This window comes from Micropterus dolomieu, linkage group LG20 (assembly GCF_021292245.1).
Source record: "Micropterus dolomieu isolate WLL.071019.BEF.003 ecotype Adirondacks linkage group LG20, ASM2129224v1, whole genome shotgun sequence".
NCBI lineage: Eukaryota > Metazoa > Chordata > Actinopteri > Centrarchiformes > Centrarchidae > Micropterus > Micropterus dolomieu.
In genome coordinates this window covers 24504433-24531940 of record NC_060169.1, presented here as the reverse complement: position 1 = coordinate 24531940, position 27508 = coordinate 24504433, and the positions used below count along the sequence as shown (strand labels likewise).

Sequence of the window (27508 nt, the reverse complement as noted above, 5' to 3'; positions counted from 1 at the left end):
GCGTCCTTTTCGTCTCTTCCTCTTACACAGATTACACTGGACTCCCCAAAGGCATGTGAACATCAACAGTTTTAGATCCGATTAAAGGTTAATTCCTGATTCCTAGTTTTCCTTTAAGCAAAGTCAATCACAGTACAGCATCAGACGTATCTATCCTATACACAACATATATAACAGTATGATACACTCAGTCACAATCAATCAGAGGACTCCACAATATTCTGCCATTTTGATTTCACTTTTTTAAATTAATTAATTTAAAAAATTAACATTAATATCAGCACAAACATTCTAACTTAAATCCAGTGTTTTTCCAGATGATTTGAAATCAGGAAGGCAGTAGGAACATATTTCTGTTTCTTGAAGCTGTCAGACATTCAAAGCTATTTTCATCTGTCCAATTAACATAATTAATTAACAGGAGGTTTTATGTGGGTTGATAGTACTTTTCTGTATGTTGCAAGAAGCACAAGTATTTTCAAACACACTGTAGTTTGCACTTCATGTAACTAGCCATAGTGATGCCCATGATAAACCAGAGGCATCAAATGAAACAAAATGATGTAGGATTAACAGCAGGAAAGAGGTAATTAATGCACCCATAGTACTGCATGTTGATCTACGTATTGCTTTAGTGGTCACATGTTGAAACTGCCGCCTTTTAGTACAACAGTAGGCAGCCGGTTTAAAAAGACAGTTACAGTAAAGCATAAAATGACTGCAAGTGCATTTGAATGAGCACCAGTAGCAAAGTATTTTGGACAATATTTCATCTCTCAAAATATTAGCAGAGCTTTTTTTTTTTTTTTTTTTACAATTAACTTCATGTTAATACTACTACTACTATTACTACTACTACTACTACTACTAATAATAATAATAATAATAATACTCATTATTTAAAGTGGTTTCCCCCATTTTAAATGATTTTTAATTAAAACCTGTTAAAAATAGACAGACAAGCTTTCATCTTGCATTAATGCAGTACAGTAGAGTAGATGTTATTTGATCAACGGATGAAAACATAAACATTTAAAATAAATGAAAAAAACAGATGTGTGTGTCTACTGATCTGTGTAGTAACAAACTTAGAAAACTGAAAATATGACCAAAGTCCTGTGTGGTCTTATTCAGTAATTGCATTGATGAGCATTAGTCATTAGAACAACATACAACACTCTGAGAGATGTAGATACTACATTCTAGCATATCACTGGAGTTCATTTTTTTGCACATATAAAAACAGACAGAATGAACACAGACAGAAGTTATTTGCATTATCCTGCATTTATCTTGAGTCTTGTCACTAAAATATGGCAGAACCACATCTTTCACAGTAGTACGGTCAGAAGACCACACACATTTAGCTTGACCTTCAAAGGAGTTTGGCACAAAAGATGACTGGATACACTATCTGTGCTATTTTTGCATATTCTGGATGATTTGACTGTAATGTAATGTGGTGTTTCTGGTGCAAAGTGGTGTCCTGTATCTACTGCACTTAAGGTCACGAAAGATTATTGCAGCATCGTAACAGGTAAAACTTCAACCAAGGCTCTACTTATATTTGGTAAATATATTGCATGTGATGGGTAAAAAATCCAGTATTCTTTCCTAAACAAGATTTGGCTGATTTGAGATTTGAAAACCAAACTACATAAAATTTTTATTTTAATTGTGGAAGCCAGTTGTGCAGACAAGAGCTGCTAGCACTGAATGTCTGCGAGGTACAGCAGAATTTCTGCTAATTAATTTGTTATTTAATTTACATGGTGAGACCTTACATTTTAGTGCACTTCACTAAAAGGCTTAGGTCAACTCTGGACAGTTCATTATTTTTAGATAGACTAAAACACAGTTTTTGCAAAGAATTCTGAAAAATAATCAGCATCAGCGGATACAAGTAGGCATAAACCAATACTGATCTTTTCTATCCACCAGTATAAATGAAGAGTGGTGTGAGATGAAGTAGAGAAATGTAACAAGTCAAAAATGCTGTGAAGTATATCATCCTTGTGTTCTGCAGCGTTGTGCATTGTCTATGGAGTTCCTTTGCAAGTCTTACTTTTGTGTGTGTGTTTGCGTGTGAGTCATTGCACTTGATATGTGAGTCGTTGACCCTGTGTTGAGCACTCCTAAGACAGAACCATCAGTTAGCATCACTCCTAAGCAGATGTTGAAATTCATCAGGGATTTTTGCGCTTTTTATAAAAAAAAAAAAAAAAAATTTAAGTTTTATTCCCCGACACAGCTGTCTTATTTGTAATGGACTGTTATCTGCTTGTGTTCTCACTGTTGAATAATTTCTTTGTGTGGGATATTGAAAACACATTCATCTACTTTGAATCAGTAGTCGTAGTTACTGATCTTAAGTAAAGTCTTTGAGCCTTGAAGGAGCCACGGAGCTCCATTAATTTATCAGGTATAATGTCCGGGAAATATCCATACAGTTCTTGGATAAGTTTGTGATTCTAAAATAATCAGCATCTTCACTCTTAGTCTGGGCAGCCAGCTTCGCGCTGAATCACCAAAACCACTGACCACAGCGTTTTGTCTGCGGTTGGTTCGAAAAGCTGGAACGTAACATCCTCAGTGCTGGATTTGATGGGGTTTACTCAGCTTGTCTCAAGTGGCTGTGGGTCTTCTTCTTCCTGGTTGGTGCTATCAGGAAGTTGTGTGCTCCAATAGTTGCATTGGCCAAAGGTGTCAGAGCAGGAGAAGTCCGCTCCCTCATCTCTAGCTAGGACCGGGAAGACATGGTCGACCACCTCGCACAGACCCCCAAAGCTGCAACAGAGACAGACAGACAAACGATTATGGACTTTAACTGTACAAAACCAGAAATCAGAAAGTCAAACATCTGTGTGAAACAGAGAATACAGCTTACGAGGAGATACTGGTTTTAGCGTGCTCCTGTGTCAGCTCCCCCTTGGGATTGACAGTGAAAATCCTGTTCAGAGGAACACCCACCTCCTTATAGGAATACACATCCTGAAATCACAAACACACAAACAACCAGCATCACCACCAGGTACCAGTTACAGAGAAAGTACATGCTTGTTGTCTGGTCATGTGCAGTAGTCTTACCGTAGCTCTGTTGCCAAAAGCAGCGTAGAAAGGTTCAGTGTTTGGGTAGAAAAGGTGCTTTATGTCTGTGAGACACTCGACCTTAAACTTCTCTGGTTTCTTCTCAATCACCTCCCTACACAACACAGCATGACATCAAACACATTTAACACATTGCACTGGGAAAAACGATCAAATTTTCAGTCTTTTTTGTAGTTTATCCATGATGCATATCTGTTTCCATTCAACTGGGTTTTGAAAGGGATTCATTAGCTAATAGATGCACAAGAATGAGTGAAATGAAAGCCTGAAAATCCCTAAAATTGTTGTTATGATATTTGTGTATGACAACAGCAATGTGTGTCGAAATAAACTAACTATTATTCACTACTGTTGAATATTTTCAGTTTAGTTTTCATGGCTTAAAGATAAATTCTGATTCTCCAGTGTAGCATTGTTGTTCATGTGGTGTGTGTCTGACCTGTGCAATGCAGAAAAAAGACTGCTAGGGCTGAGCAGCACCGGGCCAATTGGCAGCATGGTTCCCCTCTCATTGACCCAGTGCAGGTAGCCTCGAGTCATATCAGCCATGCCAATGGCCCTCGCCGAGCAGTACATGAACTTATATCCATTCCTGTGACAGAGACAAAGAGCTTGTACTTGGCTGTGCACTATGGTTTAAATAAGAAATCATAAGAATGATGACCAGCCATTACGTATATTTCAGTTAAAGGAAAATAAATGTGATATTTGTATTATAAAAGCTGATTTAGTCAGATTCCCGTAGCTTACTGGCTGACTTTGTGGTAGAGCCGTGCGATGCCCTGATGTGTCCAGTCTTTACCCAGTGTGGGGAGGATGTGACCCAGGGTATCTGACCTACAGCACAACACAAGAGAGGCAATATCACATAATCAATAGTGGTGCACTTGTGTACTGTAAATAGAGACAAACTAGACAAGACAAGCAAGACAAACAAATCCGTGTATATCCTGACATCTAGTGGTGAAATGCTGAAACTGAACTGCCTTCTTTTATATACTGTACAGTATATATTTACTGTATATTATATTCTGCTATTGTCGTCGAAGGTCAATTTCAACTACTGGCTAATAGCATTGACAGTGAGACTATCTTGCTTTCCCTTACCTGGTGATGGTTCCATCTATATCAGAGATGACTATCTTGTCATCCCAGCTCCAAAGATAGATTGTGCCATGGCAGCGACAGGTGCCTTGATACTGAGTGGTCACGCTGAACACTACATCATTGGGACCCTCCTTCAGCTGCAGGCTAGCCTGTGAACACACAGTCCATGCAGAGGAAAGCACAAATTGAAAGACGGAAGGTTTTCTATTCAGTGTTAGGATTGTTATATACTCCACATAAGAAACAAATGTGATAATGTGTGGAGTATTCCTCTAATGTAGTAAAATTTGGTCCATAATTTGTAACAGGATGCTACAATCTGCTGCAACATCACACAGCACTAAAGCACTAAAAAAAGTCCATGTGAGAATAACACCCTTAATTTAAAGATATGTTAAATGTTGCCGACTATCTTTCATTCCAGTGTTTTAGATGTGAATTTAATCCATGAAGCCACATGTTCCATTCATCAATTTACATCCTGAGACCGGTCCAAGGGAAGACGATGTAATCATGTTTGGTATGTAATCACGGATACTAATTAGCCCCTAATTTTCATTGTGGACCATGTGTGTAATATGTAGTACATCACTACAGAGCTCCAAAGCTTCTATAAACTAACATGTTTATGCATGTTTTTTTTTTGTGAACAATTTTTTATTTGGTTCCATATTAACAGACAAAAAACGGGGAAAAAAATATAAAAAAAAGGCGTATACATGTACAAAAATACAATGTACACACCCTCATTCCCTCACTCACTCACCTCAACCTACACACGCACACCCAACCACACACATGCACACACAGACAATATAAACAAAACTAACACAATCTCTATCTAATCCCCCCCTACCCTCCCTACTGAGTGATCTACCGTGCGATCTACCGTGCAAGGTAAAATCCAGGTAAATTATAGCTTTCCTTCAAATCTTAAAATGTACGGAGACCATTAGTATTGAATAACTGTCCAAGTAAATAAATTCTGTTGTTCGTCCACATTGGGTAAGCCACTGTCCGACCGCCCAGCAGTAAATTATGGTTATGAAATATTGGAGTATGATAATGCCACTTTTTTTTATACTAAATTCTTTATTTAAAAAGGGACAGCGTACAGTAAAACATAAATGTTACCATTTGCACTGTACCAGATTATAGCTTCAAGCTAATTCACATCTGCAGTCCCTTGGCAGGTCATGGGTAATAACAATACAATAATAAATACATTTGCTAAGGCTGACACGACCCCAAGCCAAATAGCTCAGCCCCAGCACACACCAACAGCACACAAAGTTACACAAACACACAAGGTTCCACAGAAAAAGACACAAGACGTACAATGTGAAGTACTCACAATAAAACAGTGTCTCTAGATTTCATCAATTTCATCACTGTTTCATTAAACCATGGTAAATTATTATGTTTTTTTTTTTTTTTTTTACATTTTTTGTGGACTCTCACATTAAATCTTTCCCTCACTAAATTGATTTGTTGATTGAAAGTTTTACAGCCCATATCCAGATCATCAGTTGACAATATATAATCCCAGTTCAAGGTTTTAATTTCACTAACAAACTCTTCTTGCTTAGATCTGGGTATGCACTGAAAAATCTTTGTCTTACTTGCCTTATTTCCAAATCTATTTTTAGTCAACTTTCTGGCACATAAGGTTAAATTATGATCAGACAACCCAGTTATTAAATTATAGCTTTTAATTATTCGTTCTGGTTTGTTGGTAAATATCAGATCAATTTGTGTACTGGAACATTTTGCAATTCTAGTTGGACGTTTGATTAATTGTTCAAGGTGAAATTTCTCTGTGATCATCTTCAATTTCCTCCTTTTAGATTTATCTTCCCAATTCACATTAAAATCGCCCATCACTAATAATTCTTAGTTGGGATTACACTCTTTCAATACTCCCATGAGTTGATCATAGAAAGTTTCATCTGCAGAGGGGGGCCTATACACACCAATAATGTTAAAAGCCATTTGTTGGGACAAAATTATTTTTAACCCAACATATTCTAGTGTGTTACCCGCATTGTAAATCACATGATGATCTGGCCAACTCACCACCGGTACCGGAGGAATTCCACAAATACACGGTTGTAATTCAGTACCGGCGGCGGAACTCTGAAGTACCCCAGGAGTCACCGGGCCAGGATTTAACTGAACATCTTCGGAGAGCAGGAGCAACGTGAGAAGTATTATAGTAAGTGTTATTGGTCGCAAGCTTCCAAATTAGTAAAAGATTAGAAATAATAGTCCCAAAACGCATTTTAGCTTCTTTTAATGGGACTTTTAATGGGACTAATTTCTCTTCCAGAGGGCGCCAACAAACAGATTTTGTGGGGTCTAACCAAGATTTTATAGTATGCAATACAAAACACCAATGATAGACTTTGAAATTTGGAACTCCCCAACCTCCAGCTGATTTCTCTCTCTGAAGAGTTGTGAGTTTAATCTTTGGTCTTTTGTTATTCCAAATAAACCCGGTGATTAGACTATGTAAAGTATCCCAATACTCAATCTGTGGACTTGAGGCAGCATAGAGCTAAGAAAATTTACTTGCGGTAACACTATAATTTTTATAACAGAAATCCTAGCATTGAAAGATATAGGCCTTGATGTCCACTTCCCTAAATCTTTTTTGATTTTTTCCAGAACTTTTATATAATTATTATTGACTGTAGATTGTAAAGTTGGGAAAATGTCAATTCCTAAATATTTAAATTGGTTTACAATTGGGATCTTAATTTGAGTTAAATCATCACCAGAGCTACTTAGGGGAAGGAGAGCAGATTTCTGCAAGTTTATTTTGTATCCTGAGATACTACTGAAGTCTGAAAATAACTTCAGGATATAAGGGAATGACTGCGAGAGTTTACTAATAAAGAGAAGCACATCATCTGCATAAATTGATACATGGTGAATGGTAGAATTTATTATGATAGGTAAAATATTTGTAGATTGACGTACTTTTTGAGCAAGAGGTTCAAGGGATAAAATAAATAATAAAGGAGACAGAGGACATCCTTGGCAAGAACCTTTGGAAATTGTGAAATATGAAGAGCAAACATTGCCTGATAACACCATTGCACATGGATTTGCATACAAAACTTTAATATACTTAATAAATTGTTCACCAAGCCCCATGTGATCTAATAAGGCCCAAAGGTAATCCCATTCAAGTCTATCGAAGGCCTTTTCTGCGTCAAGCGTTAAAATACCAAATGACTTCAGAAAGTCTGAGGACTTAGAGGTGAAACAGAGGATGTGTAATAATCTTCTCATATTATCTGAGCTAAAATGGCCTTTCACAAAACCTGTTTGATCACAGTGAATAAGATTCCCAAGATGTTTATTTAAACGGATCGTTAAAACTTTAGCATAAATCTTCATATTAATATTAATTAATGATATAGGACGGCAACAAGCATATGATAATGGATCTTTGTATTTTTTGAGAAGCAGGGATATTAATGCTGTATTTGTTTGCTTTAGAAAATATCCTCTTCTAATAGATGTATTTATCATTTCCAAAATCATAGGACCTAATTCAGACCAAAAAGTGATATAAGTCTCAATGAGAATACCGTCTGGTCCAGGAGATTTTCCCAACTTCATTTCTTGTACTGGAGATATTTTCTCCTAATTCAACTGCTTCTGTTTCAGATAGTTTTCTTATATTTACATCAGTAAGGAAATTCTTGTATCCCTCTTTATTAAATATCATATCAGACTTAAAGAGATTTTTATAAAAACAAACAAAGGCTGCATTAATGTCTGTTGGAGTAGTTACTATATTTCCACCTGGAGACTGTATTGCAGAAATGCAAGCCCGCTGTTCGTTAGAATGAAGGCGAAGGGCTAGCTGATGTGAGTGCCTGCTACCATTAAAATAATGATGTTCTCTGGATTTTTGAATTAGAAGCTCACTTTTCACCAAACTAAGCTGACCTGTTCATAAAGAAGAAAAGGAGTTTTGTTGTGCTCTTTCCAAGGATGCCAGCTGCTTCTCCAACTCAACAATTCTTTGCTGATGAGAGCGATTTTGAAAGGAGGCGAATGATGTGACATTATCTTTTATAAATCCCTTGATCGCCTCCCAGATAAACCTGAAATCTTTCACTGAGTCCAAATTGAGAGAAATAAATTCACTCAATTTGGATTTAAATTGAGAGCAACAATTCATTCATTATTAAAGTGGCATTAAACCTCCAATGGGCTAAAATAATATCAACTTTTTTTACTTTTTGGCAAAGTGTCTTAGAAGCAAAAATATAATCTATTCTTGAATATGATTTATGTCTATTGGAAAAAAAAGTATACTCTTTAGCCACTAGATTATGAAATCTCCATATGTCTGACAAATTAAGATCTAGCATGCACTGCTGCAAGGCCTTGGAGCAGGATAACTGGGAACTGCTTGCTGAAGGGTTTGATTTATCCAACATAGGATTTATTATGGCATTCATATCTGCTCCAATAATTAAATAATACTCTGACAAATTCATCAGCATATTTGTTAATGTTGAAAATAATTTTTTATCATAATTAGCTGGAGCATAGGCGCTGACAAAAACAGCTCTCAAATTAGATATATCTGCTTTAATATAAGCAATCTTACCTTCCATATCATTGCCCATGTCGATAATATTTATATTTAGTGAGCGTCTGTTTACAACTAACACACCTTTTGTTTTGTCATCTGCTGACTTCATATTTGGAGTTACTAAAACTGTTCACAGACTCCTTTGTAAGATGTGATTCCTGAATCAGTGCTATATCAATATGTTTGCTATCTATATACTCCAGACAAGCAGTTCTCTTGGTCATCCTATTCAGAACTTTGTGCTTGTTTTTTGTTTTTGAAAAAAAAACAATTAAAGCCAATACAGCCAACTGTGGTAATGCATACCAGTTGCTCTGGGGTGAGCCGAAGAGTCTTCTTATAACAGACACTGCCAGAACTCACGAGGGGCTCTGACTGACAGGATCCTGATGCCTGATTGGGCGATCTGTTCTCCTCATCACTAGAGGATGACTCATCCTTCATCCTGAAAAATTAAACATACCAATTTGGTATAAGATGAAACTTTGAAAACTGATGAGAATGGGAGTGTTTGTGAGAGAAATATAGTGACAAACACAAACAGTCACCTGTTCACTGAGGGCATCTCTCCTCTGTCTTCTCCTGCCTCTGTCACCGATTCCTGACGTGCACAAAGTTAAAAGGTCCCAACTGGCTTAATCGACTGAAACATTATGTGGCGATGTTGAGTAACAAAAATGGCCCCCAGCCTTTGCCTCCTATGCTTTTCCCCCTTCTGACACTCTTTACTGTGCAGTAAATATAATGAAGGCTAAGGACAAATTATATTTGGCCACCGACAATGTGTGTCTGTGTACTTACTGATTTGGACTCGCTGTTCCTGCTCCTCCATGAAAACCACCAGCGTCCTCCTTTCTTTGGCATCTTCTCCTTCATGATGTTCTCCATTGAGGCCTAGAGACAACCGTGCACATACAACTCAAAACTGATTGAAGAAACTGAAAACGAAGTGAAGCGGAAAACACATCTAAACCCATAAATAAATGCACAGAACGCAAATAAATTTCCAAAATGCGAAGTAATACATAAAAACTAACATAAAGGCAGTCATAGGTCAAAATTCAATGGCACACAAACAAAGAGCAAAGGATGCAAAGTAAAACCTGAAAGGAAGAGAAACATTGTGACTGGATTGCAGTGGGAAAATGCATTGGAAAAAATGCAAGACACACCACAAGGATGAAGAGAGAGACATATAAGACAGAGAGGGGCAGATTGACAGGTTGACAACGATGGGACAGTAATGACAAAACTACCAAACTGACAGACAAAGACATGCCCTGACCAACACCCAATTGAAGCAAGAAAAAATCATACAGGCTGTGGAGGGCTGGAGCCAAACAGACCAGGGAGGCAGTATGAGAAAAGTCCAAAAGCAGAAAACACATAACTCAAACACCAACACTTAGTACACACAAACATCGGATAGAGAGAGAAAATAAAAGAGATGTAGATAAAAGTGGGAAAATAACAAGGGGGATAAAGACATGACATTATTAAAGTGTTAGGAAAACAGATTTAAAGCCATATTTCACCGTGGTATAAGACTAGCAGCTTTGATGTGAGCTTCCCCATGTGTGTTCAAAACCGGCCAATTTCAATTACTGGCATATCAAACTGTGTATAAATAACAACATTATCAGCTTTGCCCACCTTGGTTAATGTAAAAATATTATATGTACTGTACACAGACAACTGAGAGTCAGAAACAAATATGAACACACATTATCCACTAACATTTGGTTTAATTTTCATGAAATAATGAGAGGATGCTCGCAAATGGCAAAACCAAACCAAAGTGAAACATTAGATCAAGAAGTATTAATTGCAAAATGCTGGGAGTGCACAGGTTAAAGAGATGCAGCGGGTTGCAGAAAACTTTAAAAAACCAAACTCCACCAGAGAAATAATGATAATATATAATATATATAATCAAAATAAAATAATTAAAAAAAAAGTTATTTAGAATTTATTGAGCCACTCATTGCTATGCTGTATAACATTACCCTGAAGTACAGGTATGTTGTAGCCTCAAGTGGTTCATTTTAATCCCACAATGAAAAAAAGTGGTGATGTGATGAAAAGAACACATCACGCACAATTAAAGCTGAGACACAAGGCAGGGTTATAGTTCCAAATGGTCCTAGGGGTAATTTTTTTCTCAGTTACTTTATTGCTTTCCATATTCTTTTGCATAATGAGTACTCTTACATTTGATACTTTAATTACATTTGCTGATAACACTGGCTACTTTAACTTAAATAAAGCTGAATACTTATTCAAGCACATACAGTATGCCGTAAACTGATAACATAAAGCATATAGTCAAATGGAAGCAAGTGAGAGTATATTTCACCATGCTGGTCTTACCTGTGGAAGTGGTTTCTGATAGACCTGCATAGCCAGCATGACAGGAGCTGCTGTGTTCCAGTTGTAGTACCTGCAACAGATGACAGAGACAGCTATAAGCACTTCTTTCCAGCTCAGATCTGCAAAAGAGAATAGGAAGAATTATGACAATTCACTTTTTTGCCAAGAGTTAGATGAGAAGTTTCCAGTCTTTGTGCTAAGCAGCTGCTGGCGCTAGCTTTAAATTTATTGCCCAGACATGCGAGTGGTGTCAGTCTTCTCATTTAAAAAGGCAAGAAAGCAAATAAGAGTATTTCCCAAAAAATGAGCTATTCCTCTGAAGGCTCCACCTCTCCATCTCTTATTGCAGCATGACGCAGCTACACGTTTTACATATAACTTTGTCCATACATTTTAATACCCATTAACCCCAAAACAAACACAAAATCAGGTTTGTGTGTCTTAATGTGTTCAGACTATTGAAAAACAGCATATGGTTGTCATAGTTTCTCCACTCAGTCTAAATGTGTATCACACTATTGAATATAGCATAGTAGTACATACTTGTTTCCTATCTTGACCACCAGGTTAGGGTCATCGATCATAGAAGGGTTTTCAGAGAACTGCTGGTAGGATATTGCCCTCTCCTGGAACTGCTCTGTAGCATGAAACACACGCAAACACACAGCACACAGGTTTGCAGACAAGTGTTTTACCGGCACTGTAACCTCTTTTGTAACCACTTTTTTCCTTCTGTCATCGCCTACTTACACATTCCTTATCCTACCTCTAGTGATCTCCCTGTTGTCAGTAAGTCCACCGCACAAAGAGATGGCAACATGAGGCAGGTCCCCTATTTGGTCGGACAAACTGTCTACACCACTGTCCATCCCACTGCTGCCCACTGACTGTGGGGACTGATTATCGCTCCGCACTCCCATCATCATCATCTCTGAGTCCCCCCTCATTGAGCTACTGCCTCCATCACTGTGGAGAGAGAGAAACACACTCTCTCACAGACATTGAAATTGTAGGTCAGTTTGATAACGTAGTCAAATAAACACTAGCTTAAAGTATCCTAAGGTACAATGTTAATGTTCACATCAGCCAGCTACTACAGTTATTAACTAATAAATAATTACTGCAAGTATTCATAATAAGGCAGTGATGGTTAGTTATAGCCATAAAACACAAAATGAGTCAGAAAGTAATTACAGCAGGTTGGTGTAATTGAGATGGAGTGAGTTCTCATGTACTCATTTGAAGGCATGCACAAACATGCTCCTACATGTACGTGTTGGTTACTGAACCTTTTAGGGAAGTAAAGGGCAGCTACTTCAGGCTCCAGCTCTGTAATGTCATCGAGGTATATGCCATCAGCACCCAGGTGTTGACTTCTCTTTTCTAATACGAGACAACATCACACACAAACAGTAAAAGAAATAAGATGTGATACTGAAGCATATCGACACTTTGAGTTCAAGAAAATCCTTAGTATTGTTTAAGCCAGATTATTGTTAGATAGAGCACTAATACCTTTCTTCTTGGATGGTGAATCAGTTCTTCTGATAGGACTCCCTCTGTTGCCGCCTTCATCAAGATGATCATGGAGAATCCTGGGAGATGCTGAGCAGGCTGTTAAGCCGTCCATCTCTGCAAACGATGGCCTTTCCACCTCTCTCCCTAAGGAAAAAAAACACAGCAGAGAATCAGTTTGTATATAAAAAACTCATTGGTCAACAGGATATACTGCTACATGAGGTTAAGAGTTGAATTTCCCTCTAGGATTCTGTAGTTCTAAAATCACTAGATTTATCACACGAATCAAGCTCTCCTGTTGTTTCAGGGTTCATCCATGGAAACGTTAACATGTCACATTTGAATCATTCAGAAGTCATATTTATATTATAAACAATCACCACTACCACTGGTGGTCACTAAAAGGCAAGTGCTGCAAGTCTGACAAAGAGGTGTTGTAGAGGCCTGAGCTGTTTACAACCTGCAAACAACTTCAACTGTGGCTCACAAGGCATTTTGCTAGATTGACTCCCAACTTCAAAGAGATTTGTTCAACTGCAGTACATTCACTTATAAAGGAACACAGTAAAATTTTGAATGTATAGACTGACAGTGTTGCTTTACCTTTGGCAATGTTTTTGTAAAACATGATGGTCGTTTAACTTGATAAATGAGTAATAATACAATTTACATAATTATTGGTTAATAGAGTATGGTCTAGACCTGCTCTTTTATGAAAAGCGCTGTGAGATAACTGTTGTTGTGATTTGGCGCTATATAAATAAAATTGAATTGAATTGAATTGAATTGAGTTATTTAAGATCCTTATGTCATTCTAGACGCTTGCAAGCAATATCGTCCTCCATATAACTACCTTGCTCATCTCTAGCCCTGTCCCCAGTGTCAGTGGTTAGTCCGACCCTAGCTTCATTTTTCTTTTCTTCATTGTCCTTGTCCCCACCATCAGCAGCGACTTGCACCGGCTGGGGAGCATAGTGAGTGTGGGAGGGGGGTCCAGTGTCCCTGATGGCTCTGAAGTGAGTGCTGGCAGACACCGGGATGGAGACTGCTGTGGCAGGTTCCTGCTTCTGGTGGGAAGTCAGGAAGGATGGCTGTGAGAGAGGGAGCCAAAGATTAAACATTTTACACAATATTTATTTATATTTTTGTATCTACACTTACTTTTCTTATCTCTATTTATAACTCCATTTTGGGAAATATGCTTATTCCCTTTCTTTAGATGAGAATATCTAGAGATCACTAATAAACACATTATATCTCATTTGTTCATATTTCAGTGTAACAGATAGTTATGTGCCAGATCATTTCCTGGTCCGGAGCATCAACTTCCTAGAGTCCGCTAGTTGGTCTTAATGCTAACCTAAGCTAACAGGCTGCTGGTGATAACTTCATAATAAATGTACAGACATGAGAGTGAAATCTAACCTTTGGCAAGAAAGTATGTATGTGTGTATTTCCCAAACTTTAAGCAGTAGTTAAATATTTACTAATGTACTAATCTGTAGTAGAACCAACATGCCTGCGGTTTTGCAATCTGAATAAAATATTTAAGCAAGTGCTGAGATATTTGCTTGTGTGTGTGTGTGTGTGTGTATCTAGATACCAGGGCAGCCTGTGGCAGCTCCCCCCAGGTCCACAGCATCTCAGGATTGTCTTTGTTCTGAGTGGTTAGCTCTGAGTCACTCTTAGGTGTTGATGGCCTTGAATCGTTGGGGCTGCTGGGACAGTGACGGACACTTGATTTAGACCCGTTTGTACTCCATATTTTAACTGATGAAGAACCTTTAACATACATCATAAACTTCAAAATACTAGAATAAAATAAATCAGAACTGAAACTGTGTGGTTTTCCTTCATTAGTGCACTATTTCATTTCAAGCTTTCAAAGTAAAATTGAAGGTGATACCTAACAGGGGAAGAGAGGTGAGAGGTCTGCTGAGGACAAGAGATGGACAGTCCACAGAGTGGAGGTATGGAGAGAGTCTCCTTAATCACATTACTACAGAAAAAAAGAAGACACAGAAAGACAGACAAAACAGAAAAAGGATATGAGAGGGGAAGAGAGAATGACACAGTGAATAATTATTATCTACTCATTGTGAGCACAGAGAATGTATTAAAATGCTTAGTAAAATATGAACAGACTAAATAGGGGTTAATAAGATTTTACAAGACAGTTGAATAAGACAAAAATAAGTTTATCGTTAAGTGTGTATCTGTGCATGTGTGTGTGTGTGTCTTCTGTGTCAAAATAATACCTCTGTGAACGGATCCAATCAGTGCTGGGGTGTGTGCGCGTGTTAGCTGTAGACCCCTGATCACCATACACAGACCTGATCACAAACACAGACATGCAGGAGAGGTCAATCCCATACACACCCACATTATTTCAAAACCTGTGCACCCAATATAAATACACAATGTCTCTGCAAGTCCAAATAAAGTAAAACAAGTAAAAATGTCCTGAAACACTAATAATTCAATATTTCACCCTTTCACTGACAAAACACTTTTGCAGCCTGTTTGACTATAACCACATGTCACAAACCAGCCTAAACTTTGCATATTAAATACATATTAAGAAGCATGAGATGAGGCAGACACACATTCTTTCATGTCTTTAAGGTTTTCAGGAATTTTCCCACCCTGCCATGTGGTTAACTTCCTCAAAAAGCTTGGAACCCCTGCTTTAGGAGCCATTATTTAAAAGAGAGAGAGAACACTGTGGGAACAGAACAAATCCCTGGCGTGCATCCAACAAAGAGAGCCGGTTTTCAAAGGGCTTCACACACGTACATAAACAGAAACATGCACACACATGCAGACTCACATTAATTCTCATCTCCCTAAATTGTTCCTAAGCATTTAAGTTTAACTGTTGAAATGATTTTACTGAATTGAGAGAGAGGACATAAAACATGTTACACTGGTTTACTGGCCCTGAAAACACATTTTCTCAATCAGCTTCTGGCTATGAGTAATGGTTTCTCCCATAAACACATCGTTTTCTGACATGAGAGCTATCTGTATTTCTTTTATTTTCCCCATGAGGCAAGTGAAAGGTGATGTCATGTATTTGTAGCTGGGTTTAGCAACATTTGAAACAGAAACTGATGACAGTTGGTGTATTGTTTTGTCAATGTCAATCAAATCTGAACAAAACCCTACCCACCCAGTCCCAATAAAACAGGTTAAAGCAGGTGTTAAACTCTTAATAAATAATTAATGTCCTTATTTGATTGTGCTTTTTAATCATTAATATTTAATGTTACAGAATAGCAAAAAGTATAAAGCCAAGTTTTCAGGGGTTTTACTGATTGTTATAATTCTCTGAATTAAATACGTTTCTCACAATAACAGTGCTTGCCATTGTTATTATAATATTTACCATGTTCACCATTTCAGTTTAGCAAGTTTACATTCTTTTGGTAATTACAGCTGAGCCTATCAGTAATGTTATTTTCGCAAGTACTGATATTTGGTTATAAACATAAGTATTGATGATAGTGTTAGATAAGGAGTGAAGGAATCACCAAAGTCATTACAACTCATCCTAAGGAGGACATAATCCATCCGATAGTTGTTGAGATACTTCAGCCTGAACTAGGCCATCCATAGAGCCACACTGCAAGCTGCTGAAATTGATACATTCCAATTTCAGAATTAACAGAATGTCCTCAGTTTACAGGGCTTTTCTGTTCTTCTGTTTCATGTGGTGTAAAAGAACTGGAACAACCATTAACAGACTTTTTCAGGAAAAACAAACACATAGTCTCTCCACTTAAAGCACAACTAGAGAAGTTATTGGCAGTGGTTCATCTGTTCTGTGACTGCTGACAAATGTTGTTTACCACAGACTGACAGGTATTTAATAACCTATCTCTCCCTCTCTCTCTCTCTCACACACACACACACACACACACACACCTGCTGCCGTCAACCTCTCTCTCCTCATCCGAGCTCAAGTCAATAGTAAACATGTCCTCGTCCTCTGAGAATTCTTCCCCTCTCTCCTCTCTCCTCCCTCCACCACTGCCTTCCTCTGGCCGTGCCTTCCTCCTCCTTTTCCTCCTCTTCTTTGTTGTCCCACCATCACTCTGCTGCGGTCCCAGAGTCTGGACAGGAAGTGAGCTGCAGGGGATGGCGTCTTTGTGTTGAGAGAGAGAGAGCAGCATAAAAAACGTGTTTTAAAAAAAGTGTAGACACATTTTCACAAATTCCAAAATATATTTTTGTCATCAGGGCCTACCATGGTGACGAGAACTGCCCCTGCCCAACTGGGACTCCATTAACTGCTCCCCAATTGACATGATGGGTGACGTTGCAAGGTAGGATGGAACTATTTCCTGTAAACAAAGGAACATGACATGATCACATGAGATCACGATATGATCAAAAATCATAAGTAACTTCCTATCTACAGTAAAATAAACAATTTTTGATGTTGAATGATGTGAATAGGTGGGGTAGCAGCAAGACTCTAACCGCCATGCTAGCAACTCTGTGAGGCTCTACTTCAGAGTTAAATGCTAGCACTGGCATGACAAGATGCTCATAATAACAATGCTAGCATGTCTGCAAAGATAATATTTTACCATCTTAATTTAGCATGGTAGCAGCAACTGTGTTAATTTGCCCCATACACAAAGTACAGCTGAGGCTGATGGGATTGCCATTAGTTTAGCTGGTATTTGGTCATAAATCAAAGTATTGGACAAATTCAAATTTTACCTGATGACGGTGCTAACTGAAAAGTCAGAGGATCACCGAAGTGATTCTAATTCTTCCTGAGGGGGACATGAATGTGTGAACTTGATGGCAATCCACTGAATAGCTTTTGAGACATTTTACTTAAACCATAAATGCCAACATGCTGTTGCTGCTAGGGGAAAAGCCTGAAGAAGATGAATGTCTGTACACAATGTCAACCATATGCCTGTAACAGTAGTTGAGATTTTTCAGTTTGGACCAAAGCAGTGGACAGAACGATGACGAAAATATAATATGCATAAATGTGTTATACCATAAAAACACACTATTGTGGAGTGTAACCGATTGATGAAACAGAAATGCTTTTTATTCACCTATACGGGTCTACATAATCTGATGGGATTTTGGGTTTGAGCTCAGATTAGCAAAATCACACAGATTTGCTCATCACAGTCTCGCTAAACTGACTATGCCAGAAAGAGAAATAGACAGAGCCACAGAGACAGACAGTGAACGATAAAGAGATGATCCAAATAGGGCAGATCCGACTGACTTGCAGTGCACGTGTCATAACACAGTCCAACACATCCCAATTCATTTTGATGGGAGTGAAAAAGGGACAGTGCTCAGATTGTACACTATGCCAGGACATAGCTCATCTGCGCAGAACTCTAGCTTTGCTGGAAACATCCATCCCAAAACCACTTTTAATTCATAAATGCTTTTGGATGATTCATTCGCGATCTATGAGCATAACTGTTTCTCTCAAAACTACATGTGTTATTTCTGTAAATAATAAAACTGAACCTACCTGCATCAAAGAAAGATGGACTATCTTTTGACACAAACCCACTTCACCCACAGAGTGAACTAGCAATACACCATGTTTATACACTGCAATAACTAGACGCCATAATGTTATAACTGAGATATAAAACAGATCACACAGCATTTTAAATAAGAGATCGGTCACACTGAATGAAAGCTGGTGATACAGTGAACTGATGAGACAAACATGAAAACAATCACACTCAATTTTTATGTTTTCACATGTAAGGCACAACATCAAGATAAATTACCCCATGTGGGTTGTTTTTTTACCACAGGTAGTCAAACTCCTGATGTTCTAGAGTGACGATTAATTTCTGCTGGAACATTTGGTTAATGTTTCATGTGCAGGATCTATTTGCCAATACACAAGCCCCAACAAATCCTCAAGCTTAACTTTACACTCTGAGGGACAGAGAGGGAGATAACTAAAGGGGGGTTGGGTAGGAGAGGCACAGAAAAGTGGGCTTGATGCCAAATAGTTCCTTAAAAATGTTGTTTATCTTTGGAACGGAGACACAATTACTGAGGCTGTTAATAAAAGACGGAACAAAAATACCAATGCTCTACAACACTAAATAATTTGAAACTGAAACAGAGCATAATATGGCGATCCTCAAGCTGTCGTATCAGACAGTGTTCCATCCTGTGCGTGTTTATCTGTGTGGAAGACACACTGTGCTTTACTGTATATGTTGTGTGTGCCTGTCTTTTTTGTCGTGCTCCTTTTCCACACAGATCTGTGACAGCCTGTTTCTGACTGCAGTCTGTGTGCAACCGACTGTAGGTGAATTTTGGCAGAGCTATAAATAGCCCTTTGGTGGTTTTCCACTCTGCAGAGGGAGAGTTATGTCAAGGAGAGGACTGGACACAAGGCCCAAACACTGTGGCAGACATAGTCAAACAGAATATGTGAATAATTCTCAGTCTTTGTTTGAATTTCAAAGAGCATCTAAGGCCTTAACATTAAAAGCCTTTATTTTCCCATCCATTAAAGAGTGAGGCATTACAATATCTATAACACCTTCAGAGCACCTATTGATTGACTGACTGTAGAAGAAAGGTTTCCCAATCTTTGACAAAGACAGTAAATAATGAAAGCAGAATGAGACCAATGTAATCCTTAGTTTAGGAATTATATCTTCTCAGATTACGACATACTCCTCTTACAGTAAAAGTTTATTTTTTGCATTAATTATTGGAGAAAATGTGTTTATTGATGACATCTTGATTACACATAGTATAAATATTATGGAAAACCATGTGAAAACTATGTAGTCTCTGTCTTTTTCACAGTACTATACCTACTACTTTCAGTACATGTAAGGTAATTAGAAACATGTATCTTGCGTTTGTTTTGGATTCACTGGTTGTTAAAACGGCCAAACTGAAAAGATATCCTTATGTTGTGTTTTGGTGATTAAACTATTTGTTGTCATGACTTTTCACAAGAAACTTTTATTTTGAGTCAATGGCTTGTGTGCTGACAGATGTTTACAATCCAAATTAATGCACAAAGGTCACAAATAATTGAGATAATAGTACTAAAGCAATCAACAAAAACTGTAATTCCTGACTGGGAACCAGAGCCAACTCTCATCATCCTTCTCTTCATCATTGTGTATTCCTATGGAGGACTGAAGCCTGAACTCTGGCACAGGTCACATACACATGAATAAAACAGGAGATGAGAAGAGATGAGTCGGATTGTGTTTGAAAAACATAATCACCATGGCCACCACGCAAGATCCCAAATGCTCATCAGAAACAGAAACTAATACATTAACACACTCACACACCCTTTCTGGAGCAATGTGGGGTTCAGTACCTCGCCCAAGGACACTTTGGCACCTTCTGATTAGTGACCCGCTCTAGGCTCGAGGCACAGCTGCCCAGTCAGTTACTGATTATTTTTATGGTTTTAGACAACTCTTGGGCTGTTTTAAGTTGCCATTTAATTTATTTTTATGTTGACATTTTGTACATATTGTATTAGAAATGTCATTCACGATCTTATTGCACTGCTGGTTAATTTTGATTTCCTGTTATCTGTTATGTTGTTTGTCTGTAACTCACTATTATTACTGCCTTTAAGTATTTGTTCAATTCATGGAAAAATATTGTCCTTGAGATCATTCAGTTTTGATTTTTTTTGGCCATGCTTCACACCGGTACAGTATGATGATAAACAGTTTTCACTATTAAAAGATTTTCAACAGTCCTCCAGCAGCTGTCTGACCGAACTCAGTCTCATGTTGCATCGCAGACTACGGGAGAGGAAGGGAACATGTCGGCCTCCTAGGATCTTGTCTGGGCAGGAAAACTAGAGATCTAAGCCTGATAGTTAAAATGACAACGGTGTGTAGTTGCAGATTCATCTGTAAGTGAAGTAAGTTAAAACTACCACAATGCAAGAGGGAAAGAACTGAATGTATTCCCTATGAACACCAGTCCAATTCAAGCGCTGCCCGTATTTTAGTTCAGCCTTTATGACCTTCATGTCAGTAAGTTATGTTCTGTCCTATATTTGTGTGTGTTTATTGACTCAGAGTAAAGACTCTGTCAATCATTACTCACCCGTGTGTTCTCAGTCTCTTCGACAAAGAAGGCCTCTCCATTCTCTCCCAGCTTCATGTGCAAACTCACTGGCTCTCCATTAATCTCTATGTCCACCTGCATGAGAATAAAGAGTCCTTGGCATGAATATAACAACCTTCAATTTAGGATTTTTCTACAACATGGTCAGAAACTTTTAAGTTTTGTAAATAATAAAAATAATTGTACACTATTATCACACTTCTTCTCTTAAGCTCTCTCAGTCTGACAATATACTGTATATACTGTATACAGATATATCTTTATTTTAAAAATATATCTCTAAGTATTTTTGTGTGGGATCTATCACTTTTTTTAGCATACCCATGTAGAAATGCATCCATATACGGTGTTGGGGGTGCTGTACTGTTATTTCTTTTAATGCACTGTAATATAACATTGCAATGCACTACTATTAGATTTTCAATAAGTCCAACATGGTCTCTGACCTGCTGAAAGATGTTACTGCTTTACACGTAAAATTCATCAGACTTTTGCAGCAAAGTGTGAATCTGTCATAAAAAAGTAACTAGGATTTTGAATGCAGGGCTTTCACTCGTAAATTTATTTACGAGTGAAAGACCTCAACGCTTCATCCACCACTGATTGAAACATGTGTCATCATTTGTTAGGAACCGCCTTTGCTTTTAGGCTGTTGTCAGAATACAGGGTCAGCAAAAGCCTCTGAGCTCTCAAATAGCTGTTCACACAAACCCACGCAATAAAACGCAAGAAAGGGAGTGAAAACGTGAAGGGGAAGAGAGCACCCTATAATCTCACCACTTTCTCACGGGACCGCAGCACACCCATCTTTCCGAAGCGGACGTGGAAGGGGGAGCACTGCAGGGAGCCATCGGGCTGCCTGACCACGATGACGTCTATACATCCAGACAGTGTTGCAGGGTTGAGTCCCTTGTACAGCTCCTTGACCTGCACGAAGACCTGGCCCGCCAACTGACCCACATAGTTCATGGTCTGTAACTGGAGACAGACAGGGAAGAAAAGAAGGAGGGAGAGAGTTTGTTTTCCATTTTTTTTCCTACTATGACTTCTCTACTTGTTCTCTTTTGTCCATTAAGTAAGGTTTAATTTACATTTCAGGCCTTCAATGTGTGCAGAGCATCACACACAGGCAAGACAAATTACCTTTAATGGACTCTCTGTATCTGTCGGGGATCAAACACTCAACAGATAAGGCCGCCCTGTCAACCTGTCACATTTAAATACATTATTGATCCACTGTGTACAACTCCCCACTCCCCACTCACGCCAGCTAACGCAGATGAACAATTCTCATATTCTTTCCTCTGTTCTTGTGGTGTTGCTTTGCATGGGGTATGTCTATGTTTGTTAGTGTGTGGGTGCATGGATGTGAACACATTTAGCTTTTTAAACAACTGCTGAAAAAAAGTCCTCTGTGTAATGCCAATACATTCCAATGGGGATGAGAGCAATCATGCGGCGCTGTGCCAGTTTCTCTGATCCACATCCTCTAATGCTCTCTGTCTAGAATGTCAAATATGAGAGACGCAAATAGGGAAATGCATTCACTTGGCTGCGAGATGGGTGGTTGTTGATTCTGGACATTCAGAATACATTCAGCATCCAGGAGAAATCAACAGTATTGTTTATGCTGGTTAATAAATAAGTTGATTATTTCATGCAACATGGAAAGTTTACTGCTTGTGATTTCTTTTGTATTGAATTCTGCATTATGTAATACACCAGCTACTGGCCCCACAGCCATGATGTGTAAACAGATATCTTTATAGAGAACATTGCAAAGTGGAAATTTGCTAAATGACTAAAAACTAATTTAAAGGACAAGGCAACAAAGTACTAGGGTGAGAGGATGGAGGCTGAGGAGATTACGAAAGAAAGAAAGAAAGAAAGAAAGAAAGAAACATAGAGGCAGATTTTAGGGAAAGTGAGGGGGGACTACAGGGGGAGAAGAGGGAAGGTGCAGAAAGAGAGGATGAAAGAGTAATAGGATGAGAAGAAAGAGGGGAGTTTTTAAGAAAAAGGAAAGAAACAAACAAAAGGAAGAAAGGTAAATTAATAAAGTTATCTAATGTTAAGAGGAAATTGGGGAGAGATAACAAAAGGAGGTTGTGAAAGAGAGGTGAAAGGAAGAGTGGGGGGGGCTAAAGAGGGAGGCTTTAGTCTGCATCACATTTTCCATTGTAAAAATGTTGAATGTATACACACAGACACATACACAGACACACATCCTTGTACTTCTACAGTTGTGGGGACTCATAGAAATAATGCGTTCCCTGGACCCTTAGCCTAACCTTAAACATCACAACTAAAACGCCAAATATTACCCTAAACCTAATTCTACCCTAGCCCTTAAAACCAAGTCTTAACCTTCAAACAGGCCTTTGAAGATATGAGGACAGGCCAGAATGTCCTCACTTCCCAAAAATGTCCTCACTGTGTTGGTTAAAATCTTGTTCTGGTCCTGAAGTACAAGTACACACCTTCACATACACAATACATGAGATTACTGTCTTGTCTGTAAAACAAACTGTCCCTTAAAATCTCCACCCGCCACCTGCTTGTGCTGACTCATAAACTGGCATCCTCTCTATCTCCTGAAACACATACACATACACACACACACACACACACACACACTAGGTGACAGATGGCTCAATATTTTGGCAGACCATGTAAGGACATCCTAATGATGAGGATGATTTGTTAATAACCATCAATTACAATGAATCACAGACTGCTCTCTGCTCTAATGACCCATCAGACCCATGTGAGAGATGCTCATCACAGGCTTGTTCTGACCAGCCCACCATAGCACCACAACACACTACAAAGCTCCAATTAAACCAACGAGCACGTGCTTAAATCACATCTAACAAAATTTAAACAAAAATGTCACATGTACTTAAAAGTACACCTATTAATATGGAAACAAACTGTGGTGCCGCCGTAGAAAGTAGATCCAATTAAACTGCTCGCAGTGGATTATCCAAGACACTGTGTCTGGAATTTAGCTATTGAATTGTTATTGAAAATGCTTTTCAAGGCTATGAAAAAAATTAGGGCGGCACTGTGGCCTCACAGCAAGAAGGTCGCGGGTTCAAATCCCCAGCATTTTTGTGTGTGTTTGCATGTTCTCCCTGTGTCTGCATGGGTTCTCTCCGGCTTCCTCCCACCGTCCAAAGACATGCGGCCTAGGTTGACTGGTAACCCTAAATTGTCCTTAGGTGTAAATATGACCCCGCCTTTCACCAGATGTCATCTGGGATTGGCTCCAGCACCCCGCGACCCTGTACGCAGGTTGACGATGGATGGATGGAAAAAATCCGTTTAGGTCTGTTTCCAATGCCAATGACTGAAATGAATTGAAGTAAATAGTCTAAATATCTTGGCAAATGAAAATAACCTGCATGGCCACAGGAGTGAAATTGTGTTTTGCTTCTCATATGGGAGAACTGACCCTTTAATCTGCTGGCGTCACTTTTCTCAAGAACTGGAAGTGGACTTGAGTTTGACAATGATAAATTAGTAGACCTGTTGTCTCACTTGTACCTTTATTTTCGTTGCCTCACAAACACACACATGTACATGCCACAGCCCACATGGACCACATGCAACCATTTGGGACCAGTCACACACGCGCACACACACACACACACACACACACACACACACACACACACACACGCAACCAAAGCCTTAGAGACCCTCCCAGGAAATTACTGTTTGACAGCCAATCACAATGCTTCCGCATTACATAACAACCAATCACGAGACAATTCAGTGGGCCATTTGTTGTCACTTCAGCTGCTGTTTTGTTTTACAAAGGAAACACCACTGTCTGTAACAGAAATCCCACAGAGCCTTATTTATATAAACCGCAGACAGAGGTGACAGAGAAGCTGAGGGACCACAGACAGTTGATGATGATGATGTGGAGGGTTATCCAATTAAATCAGTTTAACGTGACTGGTGCAGCAGTTACTCCAGGATTACTGACTGTTAGGCTATAGCTAAATTTATGGTATAATGGTTTAATATTATGGTATATCATTTTGTCAAAACAACTTGTAATTATGTATGACCTTATCTTCTTTAAATTTGATATAGCCCAGAATACACATAGCCTAAATGGAAGGAAAGGTCAGTTTTGCTGACGTGAAAACGTTAAAGCTGAGTAACAAACGAGACAGAATAAAACAGGCTGCATCAACATGAGATTGGATAATTGGATCGTAGTATCATGCGTGGCCTGTGAGGCGATATGTAAACATCTGCACACGGGCTGAGGCTGCAGCCTGCACCGAGATCTGCCTTCATTCAAACAGCCACACATATTACGCCAACGGGAAGCAGAGCTCCAAGCCCATACTGAATGGGCTACATATAAACAGCCTATAAGGATATTTAATATTTCCCAACACGGCGGCTTACTGTACAGTCCAGCAATCCTACTTACATTATATTGTAAATTATTGATGTCGCTCTTCGCTCGGGGATCTTTCCGCCATCCAAATTTCCCACCAACTGTCCTCTACAGTTTTATCCGTAACGGGTCAGTCCTCAAATCAAACATTGTCGGTAAAGCTTTCTGATCTTAGATGTTCTGCTCAAGGGTGCTTCGCTATTTAACCACAGTTAAGAAATTCCGCCCCCCCCCCCCCCCCCCCCCCCCCCCCCCCCCCCCCCCCCCCCCGCCACCGGACTGCATGTAACGAGCGACCCGGTTGGCTGAGCCGGCGCTGACGTCACACAATGTTGACTGAAAAATTCCCTCTTAAAATCAGTTTTGTTTATGATTATATTACTGTGATTACGTTTTCTGTATTTTTTTCTATTACTTTAACGTATTTAGGCCTCTACTGTATAATAAGGTATAATTTGTGAATGATTTATAGGTCGTAGCTAACTAACGTTTAACAAATCATTTACTGATAGTCTGCTTCTGGATTACCATTTTGTGTTTAAGTGTTCATCCTCATCCAGCATAACACGTTTCTTCGTTTAGCTTTAACTAATCAGGAATGGACTTCTGGGTTTTACTTCTGACCTTCTGAAAAAGGGCATGTGGACCAAAATGTATTTAGGCCTATTAATAAACATTAACATTTACAATTGGAAATTTGGACTATTGGGAACCCCTTGTTATTGATTGCAATTTATTTATTGCAGGATAGCTTTGAGATGCATCATCTCTTTTCAAGGGGATCCTGTAACACAAATACAAAATAAAACAGATACATAGACAGATCACGGCATAACTAATAAACATAACACAATAATTAATTTGTTAACATTCATAATGTCTTTTTTCTGATAAATTAAGAATTTGCAGATTTTTTATTATTATTCTTTAAGTAATAATGCTGTTAGTTAGAACTTGTAAACTCTGTCTGAAGTTGTTCAGTGTAAGTGTAAATTATCAAACAGGGCCACATTAAATCTATCTAATCTACTAATATGTAAACACTAAGTGCTTAGTTGTCATACAATAAGTTAATGCTTTCATTCTGTATCACTTCCCTTTTTAACTATGCAGAATAGTACACGACGTGTGAAAACCAAGTTACTCAAACTATATACAACAAAGTATATAGTAATGGTCTACATAAGTAAAATATAAGAATCTTAGTCCACATAGTTGGCTAAATCTTAAAAGCACGTACAGAACAGCATTTGTTAGGGCATACATTTCTCCTTGTGTATAACTGGGAGAAGAGCAACAGTAGACAGTATCTTGTTCTTATTCTAAAGAAATACAAATCTAGTATGTGGAGCAGAGGAGACAAGAATAGCAGTGACATTCAGACAGCTCAAAGGCATCTGTAGTTGTGCAATGTACTGACTGTGTCTTCTCAGTTTTCAGAAATGTAAATCTAACCACCTGCCCTGAGACATCGGGGCAAGACCAAGACATTGTTGGTCTGTTTATTATTCTTAGTACGTTTTCACTCCCAGATGACAGATTTCACAGTAAATTAGGAATGTAAAGCGTACACAGTTTTTTAATGAAAAACTGTTCTGCTTTAGAAACCCCATTAATCGCAGCTCTGCAATTGTAACATTGTACCTTATCTATGTGGGAAAATGTCTTTTTTCAGTATATACAGCTGTCTGGAAAGTTTATTCCCCAAAATTTAAAGTTACTGCTCAACATTTTGTTAATGTTTTGTTTGCATGTTGTGGTTTTATAGAGAGGTTGTGTGGGTTCTGGGAGCACTTACTTCCAGGAGTCTCTGCTGATTTCCTGGCACGGTGATGACAAGATTTTTGGAAATTACTGCATCTAGCCAAGACATAGTCTGGCACATTACCTGCTGTGAAACCACAGTTTATGCTAACTTGCTTCTATCTGTAGCTTCTTATTTAGCATACATTGTCAAAAAGTGGTATTGATTTTCTCATTAATCCCACGTCTAGAGAGTGTATTTCACAAAAAGAAAAACATTTACTTTAGAAATAATACTCTTTTATTGTCTTCAAAAAAAACAACTTTTATGTGCTGTACTTTTTATGTTCTGTACTATTTATGTCCGGGAGCAGTGACTTCCTAAAGTCTTATCTTTGCCGTGAGGTGGTCAGGCAACAAGCTAAGCTGCTGGCTTCAGCTTCATTTTAAAATGACAGATAGGAGAGCGGTATCGAGCTTCTCAT

General features: G+C 38.5%; 1 protein-coding gene and 1 long non-coding RNA gene across 2 annotated transcripts; one reads left to right on the top strand and one right to left on the bottom strand.

Moving 5' to 3' along the window:
* Window positions 1–922: 922 nt before the first annotated feature.
* Window positions 923–25440, bottom strand: lpin1a (lipin 1a). Its single transcript, XM_046033620.1, has 23 exons — window positions 25314–25440; window positions 21635–21835; window positions 20837–20932; window positions 16971–17067; window positions 16649–16868; window positions 14980–15054; window positions 14628–14720; window positions 14325–14439; window positions 13575–13812; window positions 12719–12865; window positions 12493–12586; window positions 11970–12169; window positions 11747–11840; window positions 11204–11273; window positions 9635–9727; window positions 9382–9434; window positions 9140–9278; window positions 4216–4364; window positions 3859–3945; window positions 3548–3700; window positions 3088–3202; window positions 2888–2991; window positions 923–2787 (listed from the first exon to the last, which is right to left on the bottom strand). The coding sequence occupies exons 2-23, from the start codon at window positions 21824–21826 to the stop codon at window positions 2616–2618; spliced, it is 2796 nt and encodes a 931-aa protein (XP_045889576.1). The 5' UTR covers window positions 21827–21835; window positions 25314–25440; the 3' UTR covers window positions 923–2615.
* Window positions 16497–19142, top strand: LOC123959521. Its single transcript, XR_006822324.1, has 3 exons — window positions 16497–16585; window positions 16964–17049; window positions 18998–19142. It is a non-coding gene; the product is annotated as an uncharacterized LOC123959521 (long non-coding RNA).
* Window positions 25441–27508: the final 2068 nt, after the last annotated feature.

Coding starts and splice junctions, on each gene's coding strand:
- lpin1a (XM_046033620.1), bottom strand. CDS start 21,826: ATGAACTATGTGGGTCAGTTGGCGGGCCAGGTCTTCGTGCAGGTCAAG. Junction 12,587..12,718: donor TTCACCATCCAAGAAGAAAG/GTATTAGTGCTC, acceptor GTCTCGTATTAG/AAAAGAGAAGTCAACACCTG. Junction 3,203..3,547: donor CTTTTTTCTGCATTGCACAG/GTCAGACACACA, acceptor TGTGTTGTGTAG/GGAGGTGATTGAGAAGAAAC.